Source organism: Anomalospiza imberbis, chromosome 1, assembly GCF_031753505.1.
Source record: "Anomalospiza imberbis isolate Cuckoo-Finch-1a 21T00152 chromosome 1, ASM3175350v1, whole genome shotgun sequence".
Lineage (NCBI taxonomy): Eukaryota > Metazoa > Chordata > Aves > Passeriformes > Viduidae > Anomalospiza > Anomalospiza imberbis.
Genome location: NC_089681.1, coordinates 110607026 through 110625352, shown reverse-complemented (window position 1 = coordinate 110625352; position 18327 = coordinate 110607026). Strand labels below are relative to the sequence as shown.

The 18327-nt window shown below is 39.4% G+C and overlaps 1 protein-coding gene across 1 annotated transcript in view; it reads left to right on the top strand.

Annotated features, from left to right (window-relative positions):
* Positions 1-535: 535 nt before the first annotated feature.
* Positions 536-18327, top strand: part of CNOT10 (CCR4-NOT transcription complex subunit 10) — a 32527-nt gene continuing 14735 nt past the window's right edge. Inside the window, exons 1-10 of the mRNA XM_068206006.1 lie at positions 536-720; positions 6325-6416; positions 9047-9208; positions 9714-9864; positions 10864-11009; positions 11888-11974; positions 12674-12757; positions 13515-13632; positions 14500-14649; positions 16272-16474. Of these exons, the coding sequence (XP_068062107.1) occupies positions 699-720; positions 6325-6416; positions 9047-9208; positions 9714-9864; positions 10864-11009; positions 11888-11974; positions 12674-12757; positions 13515-13632; positions 14500-14649; positions 16272-16474 (1215 nt within the window). The 5' untranslated portion in view covers positions 536-698. The remainder of the gene's footprint in view (positions 721-6324; positions 6417-9046; positions 9209-9713; positions 9865-10863; positions 11010-11887; positions 11975-12673; positions 12758-13514; positions 13633-14499; positions 14650-16271; positions 16475-18327) is intronic.

Below are 18327 nucleotides of genomic sequence, written 5' to 3'. Positions count from 1 at the left end.
CAAGCAAGACCATCCTAGAGACATTGCGCAGGATTGTGTCCAGGGGGATTTGAATATCGCTGGTGACGGAGACTCCTCAGCCTCTCTGGACAGTCTGTTAAGGTGCTCGGTCACCCGCACAGTAAAGAATTCATCTTCATGTTCAGGTGAAACTTCCCATGGATGAGTTTCTGCCCGTTGCCTTTTGTCCCATTGCTTGGCACAACAGAGCAGAGCCTGACTCCACCTTTCGATATTTACATCCACTGATGAGAGCCGGCACGTCTTACCGGGCTAGAAAGGACAAACCCCGTTCGAGACAGCGGCCGGCAGCTGCCGGCGGGCCCCGTGCCGCTGGAGGACCGCGCAACGCCGCACGCCCGGCCCTCACACGCCAACATGGCGGCCCCGCCTCGCTCACCTCTCCCTCCGCCCCGCCACGCCCGGCGTCACATCCGCGGTGCCCCAGCAACCACCGGACGTCGCGGGCGCGCCGGGAACCCGGAAGCGGCGGGCGAATCGGAGCGGGCGGCGCAACCGGCGGGGCGGGCCCGACGCGCGCAGGGCAGCGGCAGCGGCGGCAAAGTAGTGCCGGGGGGCAGCGGCCGGTTAGTGGCGGCGGTCGGGCGGCGCCTGTGGCGCAGCGCGCGGGGGACTCTCGACAACTCCCGGCGCGCTCGGGCTCCGCGGTCTCGCACGGCGCTGCGGCCGAAGCGGAGATGGCGGCGGACAAGGCTGCGGGTGAGTGCGGGGGGAGCGGCCGCGGCCCCGCCGTGCCCGCCCCCGGCCTGCGCCGCCCGGCGCGGAGGGACGCGCGCCGCCGGGGGAAAGCTGCCTGCGCGGCTGTGTGCCGCGTCCTTCCGCCGAAGACGTAGTGTGCGGCGGGCGCGGGGCCGCTGTGAGGGGCCCCTGGGACACCTGCGGGTCACCGGCGGGGCCGTGGGCGCGCCGGGCGCTCCGTGCCCTCGGCAAGCGGCGCTGAGCTGTTGCCCCCTCTTGGCCGGGAAGGGCTCGGTGGGGAGGGCCCTATGTTCGTATTGGTGGCGGGGGGTGTTTGTGTGTTTGTGTCACCCAGGGCTTGATAACCCCTACAGAAGTCGAGCTTCTGGGTTAATTTGTTAAACTGGGGCATGCAGAAGGTATGAGGGAGGTTATAACTCTTGGTGGTGCTGCTTAATCGCTGGAGTTCAGTCTGATTCCCTCAGGGATGCTGCTTTGGTTTCACGGGATGAGTGTGTCCTCACTGAACTCGGGCCTGAAAAGACACTGCAGAGAGAAATCACCGAGACTAAAAAATAAGCTATGTTCTGGTAAACAGACAGACTAAATCTCAGTAGCACTGATAAACTACTGCTCGTCCAGCTCCCGTACAACACCTCATCGTGCAAGAAGTCTTCATTGCAGGAAAGGTCATTCCATCAGATGTCAGCTTGTGGGCGGGTGGAGAACAGGATGATGTGGAGGAAAGCCTTTCTTATGGAATTGTATAGGTCTACTTAATAGAAGTGTAGGATATCCTGAGTTGGAAGACCGATAAAGATTAACAAATTCCAGTTCCTGGCCATGCACAGGACATCTCTAAGAAGCACACTATGTGCCCGAGAGTGTTTTCTGCACACTTCTTGAACTCTTGTCGGGCTTGTGCCAAGTGGGGAACCCATTCCAGTGCCCAAACACTCTCTGAATGAAGAACCTTTTCCTAATATCCAACCTAAACCTCCCTGACACAGCTTCATGCCATTCCTTCTGGTCTTGTTTCTGGTCACCTTTTCTAGTTATTTTTATGTGGGGGGAGCATTATTTAAAATCACCTTAAGCCTTTTTTTCTCTGGATGCTAAATATGAAGTGCCTCAGTATTGGGGGGAAAAATTACGGAGAAAATAAGTATAGTGCACTGAATTATGTTTACTAAACTGTCATGTGTTTATTTGTAAGAACTGTGACTGCTAAACTACAAGAAAAAAACTGGCATCAAGTTTTTAATACTTTTTTTGTTGATGTTCTTTGAAGTGTTGAAGGAACTTTTCAGTTTTACTTTCTTGAAAGTATGTGCCAAGTGAATCAAAGATGTGAGCTAGGGCAGAATATTCTGCATGCTGCACTTGTTCATGGCAGCAAGCTATAGGTAGCTTTCCACTGAGAAATGTTTGCTTTTTATTGCACAGCACCAAAGAAGCCTATCTTACCTATACTGGTAGTGAAGGGCTTCATACAAAAATTAAAACGTAAGTCTTTGTGCCACAAGCTGTTGTCCTGTAATGGCTGGACACTGGCTGGGCTTCATACCCTTCAAAATTATTTTGGAGCAAGAGTCATGTGATAGATTCCTCCCCTTTAAAGAAAGAGATTATCCCTCTGCCTGTAGAGCTTGGAAATTAAAAATATTTCCAGAGGTGCTCTGGTGTTCAACAGCACAGTTCATGCAAGATGTAATTCGCAGGGCGTAGGAACAAGAGAGCTCAGGAACAGCAGTCTTTGGAGAAACGGAGAGCAGGTATGAGAAGGATAATGATTGCAGTCACTCTCAGGTGTCTTCAGGTATGTGTATGTGGGAGATGTGACTTTTGTTGCTTTTATGAAATTCTGGCAGCAAGCCCATGAGGTAAGCAATCTTCCTTTTCAGGTGGCAGTCTCATACTTTTCCTTGTTCTCCTTTCGTAGAGACAGTTTTCCTGAAGTTCTGCTGTCCACCATGGTGTACCTTCTCCACAGGAGCAGCTCCCTGCTTGTATAAAGCAAACCAGCCTCCATGACATAGTGTTGCTGCTGCTCAGCCCCCGGATTGATAGCTAGGAAGATAATTCCTGGCTTGATTCTTTAACTTTCAACTCAATGCAGCTTTCTCCAGATCAAAATCTTAGTGGTTGATTTTTACATCCTGTTCCGGGTTGCCCCTTTTGCCCGTCATCATGAACCTGCACAAGTTTTAGTTTTAGAGTTGGTCTGTACTCATGAAAGTTGGACAAATGAAAAGTTAAGCAAACAGGTCCATACTTAAATACAAATTGCAGCGATAAATCAAGTTCTCTCACTTGTGAAGTAGAGACTCTGCACTGCTCTGGATATTTCAGCTGATAATTGTGGCTGCTGTACAGATGGGAGTACATTGGAGCTCACTGGTGTGCCATGTGTTACCTACACCACGTGCTTCTGCAGGAGTGCCAAAGGTCACAGGGGCCCAAGTGAGCAAGGCATGCTGTTTCTTTTTCCAGGGAACAAGTTTCCTATGTGTTTCACTTTCAAATGCTTCAAGGCACATGGAAGTAACAGTTTTATTTGCAAGCACCGGGATAGCCATTTGCAGCCAAGAGAACAGGAGCACTCCTTCCCCACCACCCCTTCCACTTCAGTGGAATTGGTGGGTTCTGTTCTGTATCTTGTGCCAGCCAGCTTTCAGGTGACTCCTCTTGGAGGGATCTCTGATAGCAAAGATCAGATCAGCTGAAGCAGTAGATCCCAGTCTAAACAAGAATGGCAGTATCACATTAGACTGGAGTGGCTTTTAGGTCTTTAACAAGTTTCAGGTGTGTTTGGACAAAAAAGGGTACAGGGTAGCCAAAGTAGTTTGTTGAGCTTTTTTCAAAGGAAGGAGTTATGCTGTGAACTACATCAGCTGGATTTTAATTTTTTCTTGATAAGCTTCTAGTTCAGGTTTCACAAACCTGCTTTGTTTGCTGAGTGCTAGTAGGTGCAGTTGTTTGGATTACAGAGCCAGCTCTGGTTTTGCTTAAAGTAGTCCCCTGCTTCATTTTATGTTTTGGGTTTGTTTGTGTTTTTTTTTAATGTACCAGCAACTTCAGAGAGACAGTGAAATTTGAAGAACTGTCCTTATTTTTCCTTAGGAATTACATCAACCAAGCTATGTAAGTGTAGTTTTTATTGCAGACCTTAGACAAGTATCTCTTGATTTATCTGTCACTTCACTAAAGACATTTTACTTCAGAATTCAGACTTCCTTTGAGATGCTGCTCTTACAAACCTGCATACAAAGGCAGTAATCAGTAATGTAGATGGTAGTTGATGGCTCTCTGCTAGGTAAACCTGTATGTGAGGATTCTGTTGAGATTGAGTGTTATCAGCTTCAAAAGCTTTAGAGTCTCAAGGCTCTGCACTGTGGTTACCTTTACCAGCACAATCTGACAGGCATGCTGAGCAAATAAAGCAGATAATGCCACTGTTAGCATGAAAGTTTGAGGTAAGATGCATTTGCTTATTTGTTCTAAAGATGCTTGGAGAGTGAGAGCTTTTAGTTCATCTGTAAAATCACAAGGTTTAGAGCTGGAATCAGATCTATGCTATATTTAGTTTGAAGCAGAGGTACTTCCTGTTCCTTTCCTCTTTCACTGTAGAAAGCTTTTGGTGCATCAAAAATGTTCTGAGCTTTTTTGTGGTTTAAATTTCTCTTTTGCCATTCCTTTTGAAGGACAAGGCAGTGCAAATGCTGTTGATCAATGCATTATGCGGTCAGATTTCATAGCAGGTGTAAGCCCTTGAGGATGCATCCCTCCAGTGTGCTGAAATTGCTGAACCCTGAATTTTGTCCAAATGACAGTGGGTTACTCTTGCTGGTGTAAGATTTGTTGAGATTTTATAATCTCTACTTTGTTGACATCTTAATGCAGGATGAAAGTCGCAACCAAATACTTATAATTCTTGCTCAATTGCAGGGGGCAATAGTGTTATTGCAGGTGGAAGGAATCTCACTATTTCCCAGCAAAGGCACAAACTTAACAGGTTACTAAGTCTGTTTTGTTCTTACTGAGGATATTATATGATTAATCTTCTGAGGTTTGACTGCCCCTTATGATTGTTGTGTGTCCTATATTTGTAAATATTCATGGTCAGTAGTAGAAGATCAAGATATATTGGAGGTGATGGGGAATGCATTTTGCAGAGGAGCTCACAGCTAAGTGTTTTCATTTGTTCAAAGTGAAAACAAAATTAGTGGAATTTGCATTACATCTCCAAATTATAAGGAAGAGAAAGCAGGCATTGAGTTTACATAGCCTACATAGTCTATTAAGATAGCAAAGTGTGTTTTAGAGCAAATCTTCTGCTATGAAATTCAAGAAATCCTTTTCTGCAGAAATAGAAACCATTGCTGGTTTATAAAGCCTTTTTTTCAAAAACATGAAATGATTTTTGTATATTCTAGCACGTTAATTAATGCTCCTAGAAATACTTTCTCCAGTGTGGTGGTTGTGTGGTTGTTTTATTTTTTCTCAGTAGTTTGTGTTCACCACAAAGGAGGGCTTAGTGGAGTTTTCTTTTTTTTTTCAGCTTCTTTGACATGGAATGTGTATACTGTGCTTTTTAATGCAACTTCACAGAATTCTTAATTATATGATGATAAAAGGATTTAGTAGACTTCTTTCTGAAAAATATGCTCAACAGTGATTGAAACATAAATCATTAGGAATTCTGTGTAAAAAATCGAAGGCAATTAAAACCTTGTTACATTACTATATAAATGCATAAAGGGGCCACCATCATAGTTGCTGCATGTTGTTCTTGTCTTAGTCTAGAAAAGGGTATAGTAGAACTGGAGACCATTCTGGGAAAAGAATGTGAGGAAGATGGAGAATAAACTGCTCCTGCTCATGTTGGAAGAGAGGTGATTCAAAGGAAGATCTATAAGATTTGGAGTGAGGCTGAAAAAGTGAGCATGCAGCACATGCTTGTGCCTTGCAATATAATCACCAGACAGCATTTGATGGAGTATATTGAAGAATACAGAAGTATAGAGAGTTTTTTTAAAAAATAATATATTAGATCTGTCAGTGATTATTAACAATCATGCTTCAAGTGCAGCCTCTTATTTGGGGAGATATTCTTCCAAAGTAGGGAGCTGTGGGGAAGTTCCAGTGTTTACTGTGGTTTTTATTGCACCCTAGAGTATCCCTTGCTTGCTGTTTAGGAAGCACTATACAGGATTTTGTGTGGGTTTTCATCTAAACTACTGTGGTACATATTTCATGATATATGGCCTTCACTGCTGACTTTTGAGCAAAATAAGAAAATCCTAGTGTATGGTTGTAGCTTTAAAGAGAAATCTCAAATGTCTGGGTTGTAAGTTAACTTGCAAGACTTTGGTTGTTCCATTGAGCACCATAATTTACATTTTATGGAGAGGAATTCACTAGGAGCATAGAATAACTTGATATATTGTGGTAGGAGCTGTAACTTGGGATATAGATAGTGTAGTAGGGACACTGCTACAGTTATCTGGAAAATTACTTGTATTGGCAGGAGGACCTTGAGAACTAGAAGAAACAAAGTTTTTAAGCTGCACAGCTGTTATCACACTTGCAAGCTTTGTTGTAATCTTCTGTTCACTTTTACAGATCAAGGTACTGAAAAGCATGAAGGTGCAGGTACTTCTGGGATTACTGATCAGGAAAAGGAATTGTCGAGCAGTGCATTACAAGCTTTTCAGGTAAGACAAAGTCAGACTCTGAGACTTCTAAATTACCACATTGCTGCTATGTGGGCTTGTGTAATTGTTTTTCCTGTTTTCTTAATAGAGTTGCAAATGCATTAAGAGGATGTTCTAAAGGAGTGCTAGTTGAGTTATTAAGACAGCAGATGCATTTTCTATCTGCTGTGATGTCAGAAGACTGAACAGGGTACTTGAACAAGATCACCTTTAATCTTGATTCTCAAAACTTAAGTAGCCTTCAAAGCAATATGAGGCTTCTGTTCTGCATCAGCACTGGAAGCGCATGATCTCTTGGAAGAATTAATCACATCAAGCTGAAAATGGTGTGTTAGTGTTTAAAGGAACCTCATGTATTTAAAAAAAACAGTGAAACAAACACTTGCGTTTTAGCATCATGCTGTATTCTTTCACAAAAAATGTTGTATAATGTCCTGTCTCTTTGCATTAAAACATATTTCTGAATGTGTAACACCTACAGGCAGTATCTACTACTTGCTTTGTGTTTCTTGGAAGATTTTTTTTCTTCTGTGTTAAAGTTCAGGTACCAGGTCTTTCAGTTTATTTCTTTCTTTGTATTGTCTCCTAATTTTATGTAGTGTGACAGGAAGTATAATTGCTTTTCCTTTCAATTGTATCTCTGTCTCCAAAATGCCTTGCTTTAAATTCAGTTTTAAATTTGTAAAATAAGTCAGTGAAGAATTTGTGTTTTCTTTTGAAATTCTTTCTTCAATATTTCACTCAGTACTTCTGTGTTTCGCTCATTTTGTTACATTAAGTGCATATGGTTGGTTTTTAACACTGTTCAGTAATGTCTTCTTGAACGCTGTCTAGCTCAATTACTCTTTTCAATAACATTTTAATTAGTGGCATTTGATCCTGAGAACTGAAGACACATGAGAGAGTAATTTGTTTTCTACCTTGCCCACACATCTAAATGCCTAAAATACTTTTGATCTGCTAATGATTTCATCTTTACTTTTATCCTGGTCCAGTGTATTTGGTTTATCTTGTCATGTTTTTTTTCTTTAAGAATTTCCTGAGTTCATGGAGTGAGGTGGCAACAGATGTGAGCAGAATTAATTTACTGCCTTGTTTGCCTGTTTCTTGCTATTGAGTAGGTCCAGATAGCATTGTGGACTGCCTCCCATAGTGCTTTATCATATTACACGTCCAGTTTCAGTCTTGACAGAATTCCTATAAAATTGGGTATTATCTTCTAGATCCTATCTAGAGAGTGGCATAAAGGACTGTTAGCTGATGAAAAACATCACAAAATAACCTGAGCATTTAAAGGTTCAAGGTTTGTAGTCCAGCCATGATTAAGAGCCTTGTTGCTGTGATCTCAAAGCTCCTACTGAAGAGAAGCTCCAAGCATGAGTGCAGGAAGAGAATCACTGGGAGATGAACTGTCTCAGTTAAAGAGCATGCCAGCAGTTGAGTTGCAAGTTCCTGTGTTTGTGCACATAATCAGAAGGCAATCCACGCTGTTGCTGCTTAGAGTTGTGAAAATGTGTCAATGTCCTGCTGCATCTCTCTATGCTATGCAACTGTGTCTGCCTGGGAGACTGAAGGAATTGGAATGGTTCCATGGAAAGGAGCTGCAGAATTGCAGCTTTCTTGGGGAGAGCAGAAGGACCCCAGAGCTCTTCTCTGTTGTATTCTGCATTTAATATGAAGTTACTCAGCAGTCCAGGAGAAGCTCTGTGGAAGAGCACCTGAAAAGGAGGAGTAAGTGGAAGGTGGTACTCCAGAGCTTAGCTTTTGGGTGTGAACCATTGGCGGAGATGGAAATGCATCTGCTTATCTGTCTGACCACATCTGATATGGAAGAGGTGAATGTGATTATTCCTGTGTGGGAATTTAGCAGCTGAAAGTGAAGCATAATCTAGGCTTAATGAGTGAGGAGAAAGAGTGAGGAGTTTCTCTTTCATTCCTTGATGCCATTAAAGTCCTCCTGTACCAACACAGAAAAGACCAAAACTGAAAGTAGGCAGAGGTGCATGAATCTGAAGTCCTTGTTTATTCTTGTGGTCAAAGAAAGGGATTTTCCCATTAAATCACACATCAGTGGAACCTCATGCTTGGCTCCTAGTTTCTGTTTAGGCATGCCTAGGTCATTGAATACTTCATCCAACAGCTAAAGCTTGTAAAAATGTTTTTTAAACCTATTCTGGGAAAGTGGCACTTTCTTTTTCGAGTCTCTCATGAGCTCTTAATATGAGCTAACTTCTGTAGATCAAATTGTAAATCACTCTATATTCAGATGAACTGAAGACTGAACATAAAATGCTGGGCTGGAACTTGTGTAAGCAACTGCAGCTGCTGAGTGTTCTTGAAATGGGGAAAGATTATGAAAACTGAGGAAACAGTCTTGAAACTTAATAAGATAAATGAGAATAACACTTTCCATGGAAAGTTCTGTTAATAATAATCAGCTACTTAATTTGTCCTTACTCCACCAAATTATTTTTGAAGTTTGGATATGGTTTCAACATTTTGACTTGCTTCTCATCCATGTTAATCTGCATAAATAATGAAATATGTGTTTACACATTTAGTTCATTTATATTTATAAAGGAAAGACTGTATCTTCTAATGCATGCTTCTGGTTTGTGTGCAATTTACAGGCTGGAAATTATGATGCTTGTTTACAACACCTAAATACCCTTCAAGACATAAACAAAGATGACTACAAAATAACTTTGAATACTGCTGTTGCAGAGTTCTGTAAAAGTAATCAGACCACCACAGACAATTTGAGACAAACCCTTAACCAGCTGAAAAACCAGGTAAGGCAATTGTAGTGACATAGTACTTGATTTTGAGTACTATTAATGGCAGTGTAATCTTTCTGTGATGTAGGAGTAAAACTTCTGCCCCTTGTACTGTACATTTAACAGAATAAGAAAGTAACATTACTTTTAAACATCTGAGTCAGTTTAATCTTGTAGGACAGTTTTTGTAGTTGTGTTTTTAACTACTGTTGAAATTGGTCTGAGATTATAACAATAGAAGGACCTGCTATGTTCTTTAAGTAGAAAGTTCCTTAACGTGAAATAGTTTGTGAAATTATAAAAAAGTGAAAATATTACTTTACTACTCAATTGACAATTTTGTATTTCATTGTATGTGTTTTTTTGCTGTGTTAATGTATTACAACAATGTGGTTTATTAGGTCAATAAGTCATAATTTACCATTGAAGAAATTCATAGCTTTGGAGGTTTTTTTTTAATACCTGGTACTTTAAAATCATAGGTACTGAAAGTTTAATAAAATGAGTGGGATTTTTTCAGGTTCACTCTGTTGTTGAAGAAATGGATGGTTTGGATGACGTTGAGAACAGTATGCTGTACTACAATCAAGCTGTAATCCTGTACCATCTGCGTCAGTATACTGAAGCTATATCTGTCGGGGAGAAGCTGTACCAGTTCATAGAGCCTTTTGGTATGTAGGCAGAAAGAAGAATCTTGTCCATTCAAGAACTACAGAAAGACAATTCAGTCTTTCTCACGATCAGACAAGTCATTTGTAATTTGTCTGTTATAGTTTTAAGTAAATAGGTAGGGTTTGGAATGAATTGTTTTACTTACATCAAGGACAACAAATGAATTTGGGGGAAGGTGCTTCAGAGAGCTTTAGCAGACAAAGTGCTATGAAACTGAAATGGATTTTTTCAACTTGAGACGGTATTAATGTAAATAATAATGTACAAGCTAATGAAATTATTTTATATCTAATGTTTTGAGTCATCCTGCAACTTCACAGGTGGGTGTCTGTTTTTCAGGGCACTCATTTTTAAATACCTTCATTAGGTAATACATAATTGTATGTACTTATATCTGAATACAAAGTCTGCAACTTTTATGAGCTATGGTACCTTGTGTAGTAGAATTACCATACTTGTATGAAATAGTTTCATAATCCTTGTTAAATTTTATAAGTGAGAAGGTTGAAGGATGTATGTGTGTGGGTCTCACTAAATTAAGTAAATGCTGCTGTGTTTCTGCTTCAAGTCCTCCCAGTTTTCAGTATGCATAATTGGGACTTTCTCTGTGAAGTCAGCTAAGCAGTAATGTGTTTATACAGAATCTTTGTGAGTTCTGTGGGATTCTACATCTGCATATGGCTCTGTCTGTTTGGATGCTGCATCTTTGGTGCTGATCTACTTAGATCAGTTCCCAGAATCTATGAACATGAAATACTTGTAAGCTGTCCCTAGTCTGTGCTTCTATGGCTATGCCATTTGAATAAATGAGCTTTCTTTTCAGTGTATGTACTTAGCTGTGGGTTGGACATGGCTGCTTTATTTTTTCTTATGTAATATATTGATTTTTCTCATAATGTTGCATAGATGGCACTTTATAGTAATTTTTTTTCCATCCATGTTTGGACAGATTGGTATTAGAGCTGTAAAGCAAATTTTTCTCCTTTTGCGTTTCACAGAAGAGAAGTTTGCCCAGGCTGTGTGCTTCTTGCTTGTAGACTTATACCTGTTAACTTACCAAGCTGAGAAAGCCTTGCATCTGCTCGCTGTTCTGGAAAAAATGATTTCACAAGGCAACAACAACAGCAAGAATGGAAAAAATGAGGTAAGCTTAAAATCATACAAATGCTTTTAAATCTTTATCAGAAGTATGTTTTAGCTCAATCCAAAATTAGTATCTTAAAAGACTTTGGAATTATAAGACTATGTTAGATCACCTGTAACTTTAGACAGCAGCTTAAATATGTTAGTAACTGAGTTAATTGTGTACAACAGCCGTTTATTGCCTCTTTCACCCTTTTCTCTTACTCCAGGGAGCTAAAGTGTCTTTCTTCAGTCAGAGACTGGCATTGGAAAAACAGTTGTCTCCAGGGTCAAATATTGCTTGTCTTTGACTATGACCATATGAGACCCTAAGCTGGAAAGGAAAGTTAGTGTCAGAGGAACTGCAGTTGCACAGCATGGGATGGGGAATTAAGTATCTTTTTTACATAGTATCTGAAAATATGAGGCACACTTTCAAATGAAATCTTTCATGTGCCTTTTGGAAAAATCAAGAAAACCAGTGGTGGCTTGGAAGTGAAGAGAGGGCATTTCAGTGTTTTCCTGTTGATGGAATGTCACACTTAAGATAAAATATTCTCTTTTGAAGTATATAGTAATTCTACTGAAGGCGGTATTAAAGAGGTACTCTAGAACATGCACGTCATCCTTCTAGGCAAAAGAATTCTTAACTGCAGAGCAGTGTAGTGTAACACTAATGTTAGTACAGAATTCATCTCTTCAAAGGCTGGTATGGTTCGTGGATTTTGATTGTTCATCTCAAGTTAGTTTCTGGTGGAATGTGTATATTTTGATATTAAACACTCAAAATTGTATTATTTTTAGTACTATTAAATACTTATTTTTCTTCGTGTGAGGTGAATCTGTCAAGTGAATTTAAAAGGTGACTAACAGTAATGCTGCCTTCTTTTTTTTTGACAGTCAGGTAATAATACCAATAAAGATTCCTCAAATCAAAAAGCTGAAAGTGGAGCTTTGATAGAAGTTGCTAAATCTAAGATACATCAGGTAAGGGTCTGCATGTTATTTATACAGGAGCATTACTTCAAGGGTTTTCTAAATCTAAGCGTCATCTCCTAGCTAGTTTAGCCCAAATTATGATGCTTTCTCCCTCCTTGTAAAACAAACAAATATTTTTTTCCTTAGCTTTCCTTTTTGTAAGATCCATGTGCAGGAAAAACTGACCTAACATCCTGCCCACCAGCACAATTTCAGTCCCTGTGTGTTATAATAATTTCTTTACATGGCAGTTTGCTGCACTGAATTTGTCTGTTCAACCTCCAACAGTCTAAATCAGCTGAGGTTTTGTGTCACTGTACTTTCTGTTGAAAAATAATGTGAAGAATCAGAGTGCTTCTCTATTAGCATTCACTTGTGTTTTCAGTTTAGTAGGTAAATGTCTGGGTTTAAGATATTAGATTATTTTAATTAGTTTGTCATTTTAAGTGCTCATATCTGTGTTTGAATATGGAGCAGCTGTTGGCCATTGAACAAAGTGTTCATCTGCTTATTGTAAATACAAACCCTATAAATGTGATGTTTAAAGTCTGAATAGAATTTCTTTTTGTGAAGAGTTTTTGAATAGCTTTTTGGTACATATTTTAAAGATGTATATAAAATATTCTGCAGTAAATATCTAGATACACTTTGTCTTGCAAACATGCAGAAATTATTGTATATTATTTAACAAATTTAATTTTTTAACAGTATAAGGTGAGAGCCTATATCCAGATGAAATCATTAAAAGCATGCAAAAGGGAGATCAAGTCTGTTATGAATACAGCTGGGAATGTAAGTATTCTTAAGACTGTTGTTTTTCAAATCTGGATGTGTTCTGTATCTTAAAACTGAATTTGCTAATCATCTTTACAAAAAAAGTTGTTATTGAGGGTGGATGTTTGAAGTAATTCTTTATGTAGCTGATTGGGTTTGTAATCTCTTTGCAAATGTAATTAATGTAGAATTTTCTTATTTGTGCTGTTTTCAGTTGCTAAAAAAATAGGCCTTGTGGTGCCAAACTAACAGTGAAACACTATATAATAAACAGGTTCAGCATTCTTTATAACTGAAATGAAATAAATTTTAGTTTACTGTAGATGTTATGCATATTACAAACTTTGATGTAATTGGTAGTTTAAACCAGTTTATAAAACATTAATTCTGGGATATGTGGGCATTTTTTGGGTTGTTTTTTTTCTTTTAGTTGACATTTTTTGGAGGCTTATGTCCTGCTGGAAAGCAAGTTTAACAGAAAACCTTCTGGATCCTGAGGTCTTTGTTGGTAGACTAGGAAGATTACAGCCTACGAGGAACTCTGCAGGGGGGGAAGTGTGAGGAGGAAGGTATTAGAAGACAGGTTAGAAATCCTTTGCTGTTAGCCACTTCCATGACAGGGTTCTCTAAAGTTCGTGAGAGAGTTCTTGGAAGTATTATGGCCTAAACCCATTTATTTTTAAATGGCAGCAGAGGCAAGTTTGTGAAGTGATATAACACTAGCAGTAGAAATCATCAACCAAGAGATAACTAACTATTGTTTTCTCCTTCACAGTCAGCTCCTTCTCTCTTTCTTAAGAGCAATTTCGAGTATTTGAGAGGCAATTACCGTAAAGCTGTCAAACTTTTAAACAGTGCCAACATTGCTGAACATCCAGGCTTCATGAAAACAGGTAAAATAAAAACCCTTCATCCTGCAGGTACTTCAGTGTCTAGTATAATAGGACTACTTGTTGATATCAATTTTAAGGATATTAATGATTACTTAACAGTGTCAACCCTGCAAATCATGGCTTTATATGGTAGATATGTTTCATCTTTCTTCTTGTATGTTCACACAACAGTGTAGTGATTTTCATTGAACGTTCTTCTACAGAAGGCTGTGATTGTCCATGAAAATGGATTTATGAAGCTGTGTTATATTTGTAAGGCTCATAATTGAGTTTCTTAATCAATAAATGAAACAAAAGGCAACATATTAGATCTAGAATTGAGGCGCCTCTGGCAGTTTTTACACTTAAAGTTCTCTTTATGATTTAAAATTTTTTGAAAACTTTACCATCACATAGCTTTTTTTATATTAGCCTCTTTGCACAGTATAATGTTCACTTAGTAGTCTTCCTAGGCTATGACTAAAATAATGTCTATTTAATTTGCTAATGGTCTGATTATTTGGATTTTTAGGGTGGGTTTTTTTTCTTTTGTCTTTATTATCCATGTTAACCCTGTAAAACTTTAGTCACCAGCAGGTAAGTGAAAAATTTAATTTTTTGTCCTTTATTATTTAGAAAAAAACTCTCACAGTGTTACCTGAACGCACATTTAGGAAGAAGAGTGAATTTCCTGTTTGTATGGTTAGGTTGGCATAAATATATGTGTATGTCATATTGGATATAACACCGTCACCCATGAACATCTCACTGAAAAACATGTTTAATAGACTGCCAGAATATGCTGACCCATGAGAAAGTGGTTGGAGCGTTTTGTGGGCTTAGCAACAACTTTCACTTTCTGAAAATGCTCTTTTGTTGTTCTCTTAGGTGAATGCTTAAGGTGTATGTTCTGGAACAATCTTGGCTGCATCCACTTTGCAATGGGAAAGCACAATTTAGGAATTTTTTACTTTAAAAAAGCCTTGCAAGAAAATGATAATGCATGTGCACAGCTGGGAACGGGCAGCTCGGATCCAGGTAAGCAAGAGATTAAAACAGATGGTGGGAGAGGGGTTGGCAAGTCTAGGAAATAGAGAACAGAAGGTTTGAGTAATTATCAGCAAAATTCCCCTTTCATCTCTTTGTGGAGGGCAGGGTAAGAGGGGTGAGAATTTTGATGATAACCTGATGTAAGGATGCAGTTGCTGTTGGCAGAAATACATGATGATGATTAAATACGTTCTCTATTTTTGTTTTTCTTGATGTACCATTGTGCTGGGACAATTACTTCTCCCTTGTTTATAGACTTTGTCCATCAGTTAGGGAGGTATGACAAAAAAGAAGTTCTTGTGACCTATTTTGCTTAGGTTATTTGTAGTCCTGCTGACAATGTGTAGAATCATCAGGACATGAAGGATGCCTTCTCTATATTCTGAGTAACCAGGTCTCCTGTTTCCTTGTGGAGGGGACTCACACTTTCCCTAGTTTTCCTTTTATCACCAACATACCTATAGAAGATTTTGGTGTTGCCCTTGATGTCCCTGATCAGATTTAATCCTGTTAGGGTTTTAGCTTTCCAACCTGGTCTCTGGTTTCTCAGTTTCTCTGTATTCCTCCCAGGTTACTGGTCCTTGCTTCCACCCTTTGTAGGCTTTCTTTTTGTATTGGAATTTGTCCAGGAGCTCCTTGTTCAGGAGGCCTCCTGGCATTTTTGCCTAGCTTCTTTATTGGAATGCATCACTCCTGAGCTTGGGAGAGGTGATCCTTGAATATTTATCAGCTTTCTTGGGCTCCTCTTCCATTCAGGGCTTTATCCCATGGTATTGTACCAATCAGACCCCCAAAGATGCCAAAGTCTACTCGCCTGAAGTCAGGCCAGTGTAGTGAGCTTGCTGTGCATACTTCCTACTGTCCTAAGGATCTTTAACTCCACTATTTCATGGTCCCAACCAGCCCCTCCTTGCTGGTGAGAACGAGGTCCAGTATAGGACCTGTCCTCATTGGTTCCTTCAACATTTGGAGAAGGAAGTTATCATAAACACATTCCTGGAATCTCCTGGATTGTTTATGCCCTTCTGTGTTGTCCTAGAGAACAGGACCAGGGCATGTGAATGTGAGACCTCTCCTGTCTGACTATAGAGGGCCTCATCACTCAGTCTTCATTGTTTCATGATGAAGTTATAATTGTCTTCATTTCTCATTTTCTCTAAAATATATTCACTATCAGGCATTTTATTGTTTTTTCCTGCTTCTCCCCTGGACCCAAGTGTAGCCTTAGCTCTTAAAGTGAATACAGAAAGTGTTTTATGCTTGTTAACAGCAAAGTGGTTTTCTTCTGGAATCTGTATTCTCTGGAATGTGTGTAGGTGTGTGTATTCTCACAAATCTGGGATTCAGTATTGTTGTATAACACTTAGCTTGTGTGATAAGGAACGTATGAGGTTAGCATTTAATGTACTTCAATCTTCATTAAGAATACAATTAATTTGTATTTGAAATCAGTTTTGGTATGAAAGAAATTTACAGAGGGAGGCTAGTGGATTTCAGCAATAAGAGAGGCTTTTGGTAGCTTTGGGGCGTTTCTCACAGTTTCCCTCTTCCTCTTAGAGTTTGTGCTGTCTTGAGCTGCACATCCAATATGATGTAATCCTTTTCTGCAGGTAAAAAATTTTCAGGGAGACCCATGTGTACACTACTGACTAACAAACGATATGAGTTACTCTATAACTGTGGAATTCAGCTCTTGCATATTGGGAGGCCCTTAGCTGCCTTTGAATGCCTGATTGAGGCAGTCCAGGTTTATCACTCAAACCCTCGTCTGTGGCTGAGAATAGCAGAATGCTGCATTGCTGCCAATAAAGGGGTAAGTGGCTTTGGAAAATTCTTCTAAAGAATGGCATGTGATTACAGAAAGGTAGAACTAATACCTAGAGTTAAGCTGTGTATTTTGAAGGCCTGATGTTGTGACACCTCTGTAAATCCAGATTAATTATTTCTTGTGTATATGTATTTTTATGTGTTTAATCTGGAGCTGCAACAGGTGAAGGGAACTCTTTGCATGTGGTCTTTTTCTCTTCGTGCAGCCAAAGCTCATCTGAAGTTTCATTGTTTCCTCACTCATTGTCCACTAGAGATTAAGTGGGGTGAGACTTTGTAGTGTGGGTAGCCTGAAAGTGACAAAGGCTGAAGAAGCAGAGATCAGCCTTCTCCATCCTGAAGCTGTTGGGATCACACCTGCTGGGAAACTGAATCTCTGATTGCTAAGTCTTCACCTTCTTCTCATGGCAAAGTTGGTGGAAGCCTACTGATGGCAGGCATATTGCATGTCATCTTGTTTTCAACCTGTTGATCCATGTATGTTTAGGATAAACCTATATGATAAAATTCAGAGGGCTGAGGACAGGATCGTTTGCTCTTAGAAGAGAAATCTGCACCTAAATATTACGTCTGTGAAATTAAGATACACTGTAATGATTCCCTGTAAAACTGTAATTCACCCCTTAAGTCTGGGGGAGTGATGATAAAGTCTGTAATTGCATGATCCTATGCAGTTATTCCCACAGTATGCCAATTTAACTCCTTACACAGGATGTGTGAGATGAATTGAACAAATAGCTATATTCACTGTATTTTCCCTCCACCCATGAATTGTCTGTTTTTCCTCTCTGGGTGGCCTCTGTACATTTATTTACTGCACACTATCCAAATACAAAATTAATAACTTTTCCCTTTAGAATTTGAATAGTACTCAATATTTTAGTATCTCTATTTCAGAGAACTTAAGAATGATACAACTTTATAGCAGAAGTTTGCTTGCATAAGATTTCAGAGGCTGAAAGATTCAATAGTGTTGGGTCAAAACTGGACTGACTGTGATTCTGTATGTGTTACTTGTTGACAGTTACTTGAGTTTTATAAAGCACAGCAAATGCAGGAAGAACAGCTTTCTTCATATTAATTTTGCAATTTTCTGTATCAGTCCTACTGGGTATAAGTCACAAATAGATAAAGAAGACACATCTGATCATCTCTAATGAAAAGCTGAATATGAGAGTGGATTACTGGTTTTGTGGCAAAAATCCAATGCTAGGATTTCCATTTACAAGGACAGTGTTTAGCAATCTGGAAATGGGAGATACAGATCTTTATGGGGCACTTCTCTATTTACTGCGTACTAGCCAAAGTAGTAGATTATGCCAGGTTCCTGAGGCTTTCTTCCCATACAGTTATGATGTGTGGTATACCAGAGAGCTTGAATTCATGTCAAAAAACTGGCTTGTTGTTCCCTAAATTTGTAATCTTAAAAGAAAAAAAAAATAACTTTTGATGCTATTAATATTAAAGGCAAAGAGAAAGTGTCTTTAAGTTGTTAGATTTGCAACATGACAAATGAGGTCCTAAAGTCAATAATATGTTCAATTTGACCTTGTAAGTAAATTTGCAGTAGTATTCCTTTATATCTAAGCATAGATTCATATTTATACTCTGAACACCATGCAGAAAAGCAATTTCACTGAAGCTAATTTTCACCCACTAGTATTTTATAAACATAAAATATAAATGGAAGAAGATTCCCTTTTAAACACCTGCATTTCAAACACCTTTTTTGAAATATGTGCTTCATATCCAAACTTGGTGTATGTATTTTTTATTTGGTAGCAAATGCTACCATGTCAATATTTTTACAATAGATTCTGATAAATTTTTTTGAAAAGT